The 13,370-nt window shown below is 35.7% G+C and overlaps 1 protein-coding gene across 7 annotated transcripts in view; it reads right to left on the bottom strand.

The window, feature by feature from the left end:
- PRDM5 (PR/SET domain 5) overlaps positions 1–13,370 on the bottom strand; it is a 218,462-nt gene that overhangs the window by 88,623 nt on the left and 116,469 nt on the right. For all 7 annotated transcript variants that reach the window (XR_004273178.1, XM_032292421.1, XM_032292419.1 and 4 more), the window contains 2 exons: positions 9,320–9,404; positions 7,907–8,064 (listed from right to left, as the gene is read on the bottom strand). Coding sequence is in view for 6 of the 7 variants with exons in the window: in XM_032292421.1 (XP_032148312.1) it covers positions 7,907–8,064; positions 9,320–9,404 (243 nt within the window). In the remaining variant the exon portion in view is untranslated. The remainder of the gene's footprint in view (positions 1–7,906; positions 8,065–9,319; positions 9,405–13,370) is intronic.

The following is a 13,370-nucleotide window of genomic DNA, read 5'->3' as shown; positions in this document are numbered from 1 at the left end:
TAGAATTTTTACAGGTACTAAAATGGTAATAGGATTCCAAAAATTTGGTGAATATTGAGTCAGGCAAGATAAATAAAACAGATGGATGGATAGATAGATTTAGCCATGTGTGGTGATATGCACTACTCAGGAGGCTGAGGTGGAAGACTGGGTCAGCCTGGGAGGGAGAGGTTGCAGTGAGCAGAGATTGTGCCACTGCACTCCAGCCTGGTGATGGAGCAAGACCCTGCCCAAAACAAACAACCAACCAAACAAAAACAGAAAAAAACACAGACACTATTTTACTCATCATAATATGTAATGAGTATCACTTTTTAATTCTCAGACTGCAAATAAAAGACTAACAAAATTAAATGTTAGTGATGATCTGTATATTGTTAAGTAGAGCTTTTCAGAAGGCAATGGGTAGGAGTATCTAAACATAACACAGACTTCCTACTTGAGCCAGAAATTCCACTCCTGGAATCTATGCACAGAAAGACTCCTAGCATAGTTCTAAAGTTTTATGTAAAAGGATATTCACTGCACTATTGTTCAAAATAGCAGTGGTTACAAAAATATAAGTAGATTTATATGAACATAAGCATCCCTCCAAATCATATGTTGAGGCAAAGTAGGTTCCTGAATGATATATATGTGTCATAATACCAGTTACTTTTAAATATACTTATCTCCCAGATGGGCAGCTGAAACTTTCTATTCTTCTCCAAACTCACCTAAAGTAACTTCGTCTTACACAAAAACATTACCATGAAATGCAAACGTTACTAGAGATTTTATAGGAGATATGAAGGAGGTGCCTTCTATGGTAGAATACTTCAGTTGAAAACTTCCTGTCTAATCTAATACTTTGAAATTTCTTCTCAGCCTCAGGCCACTGAGTGACACCTCATTTTCTCTTTTCCATTCCAATGGCCACCTTTTCCAATTCTGACCCTCACCCTCTGGCTCTGCCACCCAACCACTACCAACTCTCACTGCTATGGACTCATTTGTGTCCCACCAAAATCCATGTTGCATCCTAACCCCCAACGTGATGGTATTAGGAGGTGGGGCCTCTAGGAAGTAATTAGGTTCTAAAGGTGGACCCTTTGTAAACTGGATTACTGTCCTTTTCAGAAGAGACAGGAGAGCTTGCACTTCCTCTTTTTCCCTCATGTGAGGAGACAAGAAGACAGACATCTGCAAACCAGGAAGTGGGCCCTCACTAGATACTAGATTTGCCAGCACCTTGATCTTACTCTATTCAGCTTCTAGAACTGTGAAAAATAAATGTTTGTTGTTTAAAACCCCCAGCCCAAGGTATTTTGTTATAGGAGCTTAAGTTGAAGACACACACTATCTCATAACCAATCTTCCATGTGCAAACCCATTACAAATGGTGACCTGAAGTATGACAAAGGCATTATAAAAAAGATAAAATTTGTGTTTTCCTCAGTCTACAAAATATCTTCTAGTTAGGGTCACTGGCCTTCATATATAGTGGTAGGTGTGGTAATAATTAAATAATGTATACAGTATTTACTGTATTGAGGTAAGTCACTCCACTGGTGAGGGGACTGAAACCATGGCAGGCAGGAGAAGGTAGCTATAGGAAAGGTTCACAACCCAAGTTCCACAATTGACTATCATGAATGTATGTATGATTTTAAAGTTATTTTCATAAGACATCTACTAAAAGAGCAAGAAATACTGGAACCCCTGTATACTGTCGGTTGAAATGTAAATTAGCATATCCATTATAGAAAACAGTATGATAGTTTATGAAAAAGTTAAACCTAGGACTACCATGTGATCTAGCAGCCCCACTTCTGGGTACAGCTTCAAAGAAAGTGAAATCACCCTGTCAAAGAGGCACCTATGCTCCCATGTTCATTGAGTAACAGCCAAGATATTAAACCACTGACAGATGAATGGCTGAAGAAAATGTGGTATGTAGACACAATGTAATGCTATTCAGCCTTAAAAAAGAGAGAAGTCCTGTCATCTTTTGCAACATCGATGAACGTGGAGGGCATTATGGTAAATGAATAAGACAGGCACAAAAGGCCAAATACTGCATGATCTCACTTACATGTGTAATCTAAAAAGGCTGAACACATAGAAGCAGAGAGTAGAATGGTGCTTGCCAGGGACTAAGGGTAGAGGTGAAGGGACAGGGGAAGGGAAGAATGGGAAGATGTTGGTCAAGGGATACAAAGTTTCAGTTACACAGGATAAGTAATTTCTAGAGATGTATACTATAGCAGAGGGTCCCCAACCCTGCTATACCCAACCCTACAGTACCAGCCCATGGCCTTTTAGGAACCAGGCCACACGGCAGAAGGTGAGTGGCGGGCAAGTGAGTGAAGCTTCATCTGTATTTACAGGCACGTCCCATCACTCATGTTACCGCCTGAGCTCCACCTCCTGTCAGATCAGTGGTGGCATTAGATTCTCATAGAAGCATGAACCCTATTGTGAACTGTGCATGTAAGGGTTGTAGGCTGCATGCTCCTTAAGAGAATCTAATGCCTGATGATCTGCCACTGTCTCCCATCACCCCTAGATGGGACCATCTAGTTGCAGGAAAAAAAGCTCAGGGTTCCCACTGATTCTACATTATAGTGGGTTGTATAATTATTTCATTATATTTTACAATGTAATAATAATAGAAATAAAGTGCACAATAAATGTAATGCACTTGAATCATCCCAAAACCACCCCCTGCCCAACACTGGTCCATGGAAAAACTGTCTTCCATGAACTGGTCCCTGGCATCAAGAAAGCTGGGGACTGCAGTGGTATAGCACTGTGGCTACATTTAGTAATAATGTGTTGTATACTTGAAGACTGCTAAGAAAGTAGATCTTTATTTTAATTGACACATAAAAATTGTATTTATATGGTATACAACATGATGTTTAGTGAAATGGCTAAATCAAGCTAATTAACATATCCACTATCTCACATGCTTATCCTTTTTTAGTAGTGAGAACCCTTAAAATTAACAGAATAGATTTTGGATGCTTTCACTACAAAAGAGATAATATGTAAATAATGAATATGTTAATTAGGTGGTAATCATTTCATAATGTGTGTGTGTGCGTGTGTGTGTGTATACATATACACACACACACACACACACACATTACATTGTACACCACAAACATATACAAATTTCACTCATCATTATGCCTCAATAAAGAAAAAAATGTAAAAAAAATTGTTTTAAATTGTACATTGCTATCTCATCATCAACTGAAGAAAAAGAACAATTAAAATCAGGTAAGCAATTTGCCATTAGCTAAATAAGCTTTGGATAGTGACCTGTATCTGTGGTTCCTTCTGTCAGGTTCAAATCCTGCATGTCCCTCATAATGTGTGCAGCTTGTGATTTTGTATAATACAGCAATACCTTAAATGAATGGGCACTATCTCTCCTGCAGCATCACAAAAGAAGAGTAACCTTATGCAAAAGCTAAAGGAAAGAGTGGCTGTACTCTGTTGAGTGAACATCTCTCAGTCTCCAAGATAACATCTTTCCAGGAAATTGTGAAGAACTTTTTTTTTTCACTATGATAAACTTAAACCACACAGCAAATCACACTGCCATGTGTGTACCTATGCAACAATCTTGCATGTTCTACACATGTACCCCAAAACCTAAAATGCAATAAAAAATAAATAAATAAATAAATAAATAAATAAATAAATGCAGATAAAAAAGTGGCAGAAAAATTTAATGAGCCAGTTGAGATCAATAAATAAATAAATAAATAAATAAACCATATATTTTGATTTTAGAATGTAATTCATGATGTTCTATACCCAAAGGATTATAAATCATTATACTATAAAGACACATGCACACATCGATTTATTGTGGCACTGTGCACAATAGCAAAGTCTTGAAACTAACCCAAATACCAATAGACTAGATAAAGAAAATGTGGCACATATACACCATGGAATACTATGCAGCCATAAAAAAGGATGCGTTCATGTCCTTTCCAGGGACAAGGATGAAACTGGAAACCACCATTCTCAGCAAATTATCACAAGAACAGAAACAAAACACTGAATGTTCTCACTCATAAGTAGGAGTTGAACAATGAGAACACATGGGCAAAGGGAGGGGAACATCACACACCAATGCCTGTTGAGGGGTAGGGGAATAGGGAAGGGATAGCATTAGGAGAAATACCTAATGTAGATGACAGTTTGATGTGTGCAGCAAACCACCACAGCATGTGTATACCTATGTAACAAACCTGCCCCTTCTGCACATGTATCTTAAAACTTAAAGTATAAAAATAAAATAATAATAATAATTAGAATCTAAACCATATTTGTGGGGAAAAACTTCTTACTTTAAGGTCTAATAAAATTTATCCCAGGCAGAGTGAACTGTATTGCCTTTTATCTTGTTTGACTACGACTAGATAAGTAATTCTGACTCCAAAACTGAACACACACACACACACACAAACACATGTATTATTTTATTGAATGACCCTGTACTCTATTTTCTATTCTATTTTTTAATGGCCAGTCATCACTCAGTAAACTGATTTCAAGACCCACACAGCAGTCATGGCCCAGAATTTGAAAAAGAATTGATGAGACATTAAGGCCCAAAAGGAATTATTCCAGGAGAAGTTGTGACTAGATTTCCTCATAAGCCTCTAAAGTTTCATCCCTGGAAGTCTATGTAAAAGGTCAGAAAAAAAAATCCTTTATTTGAACAGATACACACCTGTCCCCCAGGAGCTTCTTTATGACGTCATCAGGGCAAAACCCCTCCATACTCACTTCCATCGTCAAGCAAGTAGTGCCAGCTCTAGGATCCAAGGTTCAGTACATCTAAACATGTATCCTATAGCGGGAGGAGGGAAGCACTGTATACCACCCAAATTTTGCTTTGCAATATATGTGATAGGGAACACAATGGAGGGTGAAGACTAATAGAGCTTCTAATTGGTCAAATTGTGATTTAAAGAATCAAAGTATATTTGAATCCAGATAAATGATTTTTTAAGCTAGATCCTAAAATACAACTATAATTCAGATAAAATCATTGTCAGAAAAATGAAGGAGAAGAAAAAGTAACCTACTGAACCCACATAACTGGCAAGATGATGAAATGAGTAACTAAATTTTCAAAATAAAAACCACCCCTTTAAAATTTCTCTTTATGCTGGCTGGGCACTTTGGCTCATGTCTGTAATCCCAACATTTTAGGAGGCCAAGGCAGGCAGACTGCTTGACATCATGAGTTCTGGACCAGCCTGGCCAACATGGTGAAACCCCATCTCTATTAAAAATATATTTTGTAAAAATACAAAAAAATATATACTCTTATTAGTTAGGCATGGTGGAGTATGCCTGTAATTCCAGCTACTTGGAAGGCTGAGGCACAAGAATCACTTGAACTTGTGAGGCAGAGGCTTCAGTGAGCCAAGATTGCACCACTGCACTTCAAGTCATGAATGTAGTTGACATTTCATAAGGAGCAACAGTGTGAGAATCCATTTCAAAAAATAAAAATAAATAAATAAAATTTCTCTATATGCTATCATAATCACAATGAAAAATAATATTACATTTTTCAAGCAAGTCTAAATGTTAAAAGAGAAAAACAAATCCAAAATAACTCAAATAAGTATAATAAAAATGTATATATTATATACTCAAATAAACAAAAGAATCATTAATTCATTTAAAGTAACAAACCTTGAACATACTAAAATATAAGGATCATACTGACTCTTAACCTTTTTTTCTGATTTCTGTGGCATATCCTTACTTTTATGTTTCCCAACTAGCCATTAATGATTGTGATGGAAGAAAAGATTGATCTTCTGTTTTTATATGATTCTTGGAGAATATTTCAGGTATTTTCATATAACAATGCCAAATATAGGCTAGGATCATAACACTGTAAGAAACACATTTGTCTAGGGCAGAAGGATTGAATGTGTTTTCCACTTTGGAAATTATAGGCATCATTGCTTCTATGCTTCCTAAGATATCATTATTAGTTTTATATGATTTATGGCTTAAAGTATGAGAGATGGTGCAAAGATCCTGTGCCAAATTCCCATATGGTATATAACATGAGCCAAACTGTGAAAAACTCATAAATGTGGTTAGATCAGTTTCATCAAAGAAAGGAATAAGAGGGTTCCAGAGACTGAACAGGAAACTAGCCAGATAATTTCTTACAGTCATGTAATTCCAAAGCAGCAGTAATGAATGCAGTCCTGTCCTGACTATACAATGCTTGAGGTACACATAAAGATGGTAAGGAAGAAATTAGGCAGAGACAATTTAAGACACTATAACAACACTGTTTATTCTTTGGTAAATCTGCCTTTTTATTTCTCTTTTTGGACTAAAGCTGAAATTGGTATTATAGTTTTTAAATGATTTCAAAAGAGATAAAATAAAGTCTGTGGAAGTATCCCATAAATATAATAATTATAATCCCCATGGAGTATAACTGAAAAAATAACAAGTTATTTTTAAAAGATCATATACCTGTTATTTAACAGCATACTAAAATACATCAAGCAAAATCAATAAGCAAATATTTTGTATATCACAAAAATGTTTTTACATGTATTTCTAAGATGTTGAATATCTTTGGACAAATTTCCTGAATTCAATTCAAGCATTATGTATTATCTACATGATACATTCTGAAACAAGAATTTGAGCAAAGGTAAAATATAAGAGATGAAAACAAAAATCAACAGAAGAAACTAGGACATTAATAACTTGAAGAAAAAGAGGAGGGTAGAGAGAAGGAAAGAGAAGGTTACACAGAAGGAAGGCAAATATTTAGTTGTTTTAGGTATGGTTAATGCAGATAAAAGGATAAAAAGATGGAGAAGTAGGTTGAGGTCATGATCTAGAGAACTCTGAATGACAGGTGAAGGTGTACATACTATCACATATGCAGGCACTGGCAATCTACTTTTAACATTAGAGTATGAGAGTGATATACTAGAGTGATGCTTTGGGACGATTTGCCTGGTAGGACTGATTGCAGCAAGAAGTGACAAGCCTAATTAGATGAGTATTAAAGCAATCCAGAGGAAAAATAATCATGATGTTGGAATGGTAAAGGAAGGGATGATTGTGAAGGTGATGAGATACTGAAAAGGGTAGAGTCTTTATATCTGGCTTCTAATTTTATAATGAGACCAATACTGAATAAAGAGACTAGAATAATTACATGCTTTTGTCATTAAAAGAGGAAACTCCAAAAGAGAAGTTATCTCGGGCAACGAGAATGAAAAAGCCATTCTGGGGCATGCTGAATTCATTATGTCTAAAAGATGCCCAGTCATAAATGTGAGTCTGAAACTTGGGATTAAAGAAAATAAATCATTTGGAATTCATCAGCATGGTGTTGATAGCAGAAGTCTTGGATGTAGCTGACATTTCTTAAGGAGAGAGAACACAGAAGTTCACAGGCAAAGGATCCAGAATAACCTTTTGAGGGGAAAGGAATTCAAAAATGTTCACAGAAATTGGCAGAAGCATACTACAAGGATCCCGAGGATGAAGGGAATTTCAAAAAGATAATGTAAATGAAAGTATCAAACCTTATGGAAAGAAGGAACAGAATAAAGACTTTGTAATTACTAAATCCCATGGCCCACAAATTAATTTAATAACTATGTTAAGAAAAACTAGGCACTCTGCTTATGAGGACAGTTTCAAAAGAGAATGGAAGACAGAAAGGAGGCTGTGAGGGGTTATGGCTCAAGTGAGTGATACAATGCAGAAGATCTTCCCCAGTCATTCCATCATATACAGTAGGTCCCAGATATGCAAAAGCTTTTTCAAAAGATAAAAACTGAAAATCACAGCAGCAAATCCATAAAAATCAATAATAATATTAATAAGCTTTTACCTTCTTATGATTCTTGTAAACATTTCTGTGGGCAAATCCCTTTCCACAAAGTTTGCATTTGTAAGGTTTGTCTTCACTGTGTATTACTTTATGAGCACCCACTTGATCAAGCCTCTTGAAAGACTTATTACAAATCTCGCATTTATAGGGTCGTTTTTCTAAAAAAAAAAAAAATGAGTACAGACAATCTCATATATATGTGTGTGTGTGTGTGTGTGTGTGTGTGTGTATGCAAAGGAACATCCTTACCTTACGTTACTTCTTATGGTAAGTAAACTAAAGTATGGTCAAACAACTAAAAAACATCTTCCACCCAGTCTACCTATATAAGGACAAATGTGCCTACTACCAAACGAAATATGAGCTTGTTATTTTACAGGTGTATTTTGAATTTTGAAAGTGACTTAGATATAAAGAAAAGGTTTAAATTTATGGAAGAAATCCTACTTCCAGATGAAAACCATGCTAATACGTGAGAGTTTATATCAGGGTCAGGGCCTCAAATGCAGAAAGTGACCTGACAGGGTTGGAGGTAAAGAACACAGCTGCCTCCCCCCGGGCCACACAGGCCTCATGGAGGCAGAGCTTCCAATGATCAACAGGAACCAAAGATTTACATTGGCATGTAAAATCCGTATTTATGCAATATCTATATAACATTGACACTGAAATAAAAAATACACAACATGTATCAAATAAAACATACCTACAAGATAACAGGTTTTGATCTCTGATTTTAAATTACTAAAACACTCATATGTATCTACAAAGTGCATATTCAAAAACATTCTGACTTCAACCACCTTAAATTATAGACTTCTTAAACTCTAGAGACTCCATAAAGTAAAAATTATTTTTGGAGCTGATTTTCTAAGTCTGCATTAAGTAAAACAGATCTATTCCTAAAACTTGCTTAAATGAAACTACAGCTTTAAAAATTTATATACTCAAAATGTATTTATAGATTTCCTATTAACATTTATTAGTACCTTAGCTAGAATGTAAAAGTATCTAGGAATGCAGGAATTATAATTTTTGTATATCTACTAAATGCCAGACACTTTGCTAGCACAATACCTAAATGATCTCATTTAACCTTCAGGGTTAATTTGAAAGGTAGGCACCAGTATCCCATTTCACAGATGAAAAATAAAGAAACTGAAGCTCAAGGACAAATAAGTGACAAATTACATGGTGATTCTGAAGATTTTTGATATCATTTACTCTAAACACCTTTGCTCTGTAAATAAGCTGAGGTCTAGAGAATTAAGTAACTTGTTCATAATCATATGGCTAATGTCCAAAGTAGAATTTATATCTAGGGCCCCTGATTACTGCTCTTAGAGTTTATAAAAGTGACAATGTAATTGTTTTGTAATGATATCCATATAAACAAAAAAGTATATAGTTTACCTGAGTGGGTGATCATATGACGTTTTAGCTGATTAGCTGAAATAAATTTCTTCATACATTCTTGACAATCAAATATCTCATGAATCTGCAAAAGTTAAACAGACAGTTAAATCAACTGTCAAAGCCTAATAAATTACATAGCTCTAAAGCAAAAGTGTAAACATGTGACTAGTTTCTACTGCAATACCCAGACTATATATTATAATTCAGCCCTAATTTATTCACACTAACCTATATACATTGAAAATACAATGCACATAAGTTATCTAGTAAAAAAATATCATTTGAGGCATAGGATTCATAGCCCTTAAAAATGTAATATAACTGTCCTATTTAGTACATATTAAATTTATGCTATGTAAAAATTATACCTAATATATAATAACTCTTTTGTTATGCACAAATTTGGACTTGGAAATATGTAGTGTCCACTTAATAATACTCCCTTTACAGTAGTCAACAATATTTTAAACTTAAATGTACATGTAGAGAGTGCAACATTAATTACAGTAAAAGACTGAAGAGATAGGATTCTGAAAAGCATTTAGTTCACAATAAAAGTTTCACATGAGCCAGATTCAGTGACTCACATTTATAAACCCAGCATTTTGGGAGGCCAAGGCAGAAGGATTACTTGAGCGCAAGAGTTTGAGACTAGCCTGGACAACAAAGTGAGACCTTGTCCCTATAAAAAAATAAAAAATAAATTAGCCAGGTGTGGTGGCACATGTTTGTGGTCACAGCTACACAGGAGGCTGAAGCAGGATGATCGTTTGAACCTGGGAACTTGAGGCTTCAGTGAGCTGTGTTCATATTATTGCATTCCAGCGTGGGTGACAGAGTGAGACTCTGTCTCAAAAAAAAAGTCTCACATGACAGGAACACTGCAATTTTAAAAATGAGGAAATCTAGTCAAAGGAGCCAAAGTAGCAGATATGTAGGATGAATAACTCTAAAGATTTAATGGACAATATGAAGATTACAATTAATAATAGCGTATTATAGTCAGGATTTTTGCTAAATGAGATTATAGTTGCTCTGTGCCACAGGAGGAAAAATGGGTAACTATGTGAGATAAAGGATGCATTAATATGTTTCACTAAAATAACCATTTTAACTATATGTGAATCTCATGACATTATGTTGTATAACTTAAATATACAGAATAAAATTTGTGCTAAAAGTACAATAAGGGGGGATATAACTTTAGTAAACAATTGGCTAATATAAATATTACAATTGAATATTAAATTAGTTCTTTCCCTCCCAGACACTAACACTGAGAAACTGGATAGGTGGTATAAAAAGTAGAAGTCTAGTTATTCAGAAACAAAGTATTCAATTCTAAAAGGAATGTATTACATATTATATTAGAAATATTCATCAACCCAATGAACAACATCATCACGGTACCTTGCTAAATATTCAAAAATGGTTGTGGTGAAGTCATGTTTTTGTTTCAAACTCATTAAAGGTCCAGCTTAAAATACTAAATCCCAGAGAAGCAAAGGCCCTTGTGCAAGAAGCCAAGACAGTGTCCCTGCAGAATAACTGGGAACAACAGTGCAGAGTGAAAGAGCTAGGCAAAAGTCCTTGAGCTGGTACAGCACATCAGTAATGAGTGGAGGACTCCGCTGGCCCCTGATAAATGGTTCTCTTGATATAAGTGGCCATAGAAGGCCTCAGGCAGGGAAACAGATGCTGGGACAAGGCTGACAGATCCCAGGCCTGCAGCCCATAGCTTAATTCAATGCCTAAGCACGTGGCAGGTTGAAGGCTGCCAACCAGCCTCTGCTTCTGTCAGGTCTGACTCTGGATGAGTCATTAAATTCAGTTACGTAAAGCAGGGAAAAAGTAGAGAAACAAAGCAGAAGCCAAAATATGTCATTCCACAAGAGTCTGACTTATCTCTCCTGCTTAGATGCAATAGCATCTATGAGGGGATATCTGGAGTCCAAAGAGTTCCTTTATAAAGCATGTGGGCTCTGCACGATGGCCTGCATGCCTGCACAAGGGTTTGGAATGCTAGTGCCCCAAAGCACAGAAGAAAACCTTCCAGCCTGAGGCATGTTAAAGGCAGCCTCTCCAATCATCAAAGACTATCACAGTGGCTTCAGTTCAACATCTGTGTTTGAGGACCAGTGACATGACTTGTAACGTTAATTTAAATATAGTAAAAGCAGATTTATATAATTAAACTCTATGTTTCTGAAATATATACTATATAATTTTATAATGACAAACAAGATAGTCTAAGAGATATCATACCTTCCGAGTCATATATAAATGAAAACTTTTGCTTGTTTTCATTTTTAATGTTAAAATGGTATTGATGTAGAAAATCATAAAAAATATTAATCCATATATAAGATAGAAACTGTTAAAGAAAACACTGTTTGTTTCATTTTTAAATGAAATACTGTTCACTTCTTAACTCTCATGGCCTCAACGTGAAACATTTTTCAAGGTTGAATTAAACTTATATTTCCAACATTATAAACAGAACATCTACTATATACTAACGTATTTTTGTACTGACTATCTCATTTATAGTGAAAAATTCAAGTCAAAGCTATTTTTAATATTCCTTAAAAGTCTTAATGAAAAGATCATATTTAAACTGAAAATGACAAATAATACTATTTAATTATGCCAAATGCTAAAGTATATTTTTATGAGATCTTATAAAATGTACAGTGTACCAAATTAATTTGGAATGTAATATTTTAAAATTTGAACTCCCAAATTATTTTCAAGAAGACTCACAACATACCCTATCATTATATGAGATAATATATAATAATTTAAGATACTAGACTACTGTAATCCCAGCACTTTGGGAGGCCAAGGCGGGTGGGTCATGAGGTCCAGAGACTGAGACCATCCTGGCCAACATGGTGAAACCTCGTCTCTACTAAAAATACAAAAAAATTAGCTGGGTGTGGTGGCACACACCTGTATTCCCAGCTACTCGGGAGGCTGAGGCAGGAGAATTGCTTGAACCCAGGAGGCGGAAATTGCAGTGAGCCGAGATAGTGCCACTGCACTAAAGTCTTGGCGACAGTGCAAGACTCTGTCTCAAAAAAAATAAAAAAGATACCAGACTATACTATAATTTGGCATTGTCATAAAGCATCATTTACTAGCAAGGCGAAATACTGCAACCAAATTCTATCAGACATTAGACATCCCAAACTATAAGAAAAGTTGCAATTGGAGTCAACAAAAGTTGCCTATGGATTCAGAAAGGCTGACTAGTGAAGCACTATGGCTGAAATGGAGGAAGGGCTACACTGAGCTAGCAACTTACTAACATTCTGCAAAGATCACTCAAAGGCATAAGTTATGGTTTCTGTACTCCATTAACATCACATAGGAGTTTCTGATGCTTGATGATCTGTCACTGTCTCCTATCACTCCCAGGAGAACAAACTCAGAGCTCTAATTGATTCTATATTCTGGTGAGTTGTATAATTTTTATTTCATTATATACTATAATGTAATAATAATAGCAATAAAGTACACAATAAATTCCATTTAACCCAGCAATCCCATTATTGGGTATATACCCAAAGGATTATAACTCATTCTATTATAAAGACACATGCACACATATGTTTACTGTGGCACTATTCATAATAGCAAATACTTGGAACCAACCCAAATGCCCATCAATGATAGACTGGATAAATAAAATGTGGCACCTATACACCATGAAATACTATGGAGCCATAAAAAAAGGATGAACTCATTTCCTTTGCAGGGACATGGATAATGCTGGAAACCTTCATTCTCAGCAAACTGACACAAGAACAGAAAACCAAACACTGCATGTTCTCACTCATAAGTGGGTATTGAACAATGAGAACACATGGACACAGAGAGGGAAACATCACACAATGGGGCCTGTCGGGAGGTGAGGGACTAGGGGATGGATAGCAGGAGGTGGGGGAATGGGGTGGGATATCTTTAGGAAAAATACCTAATGTAGATGACGGGGTGATAGATGCAGCACACCACCGTGGCATGTGTATACCTATGTAACAAACCT

This window comes from Sapajus apella, unplaced genomic scaffold (genome assembly GCF_009761245.1).
Source record: "Sapajus apella isolate SASKATOON/1434 unplaced genomic scaffold, GSC_monkey_1.0 scaffold27, whole genome shotgun sequence".
NCBI classification, from domain to species: domain Eukaryota; kingdom Metazoa; phylum Chordata; class Mammalia; order Primates; family Cebidae; genus Sapajus; species Sapajus apella.
Note: the sequence above shows the minus strand (reverse complement) of the source record. Positions and strands in the feature narration are given on the sequence as shown.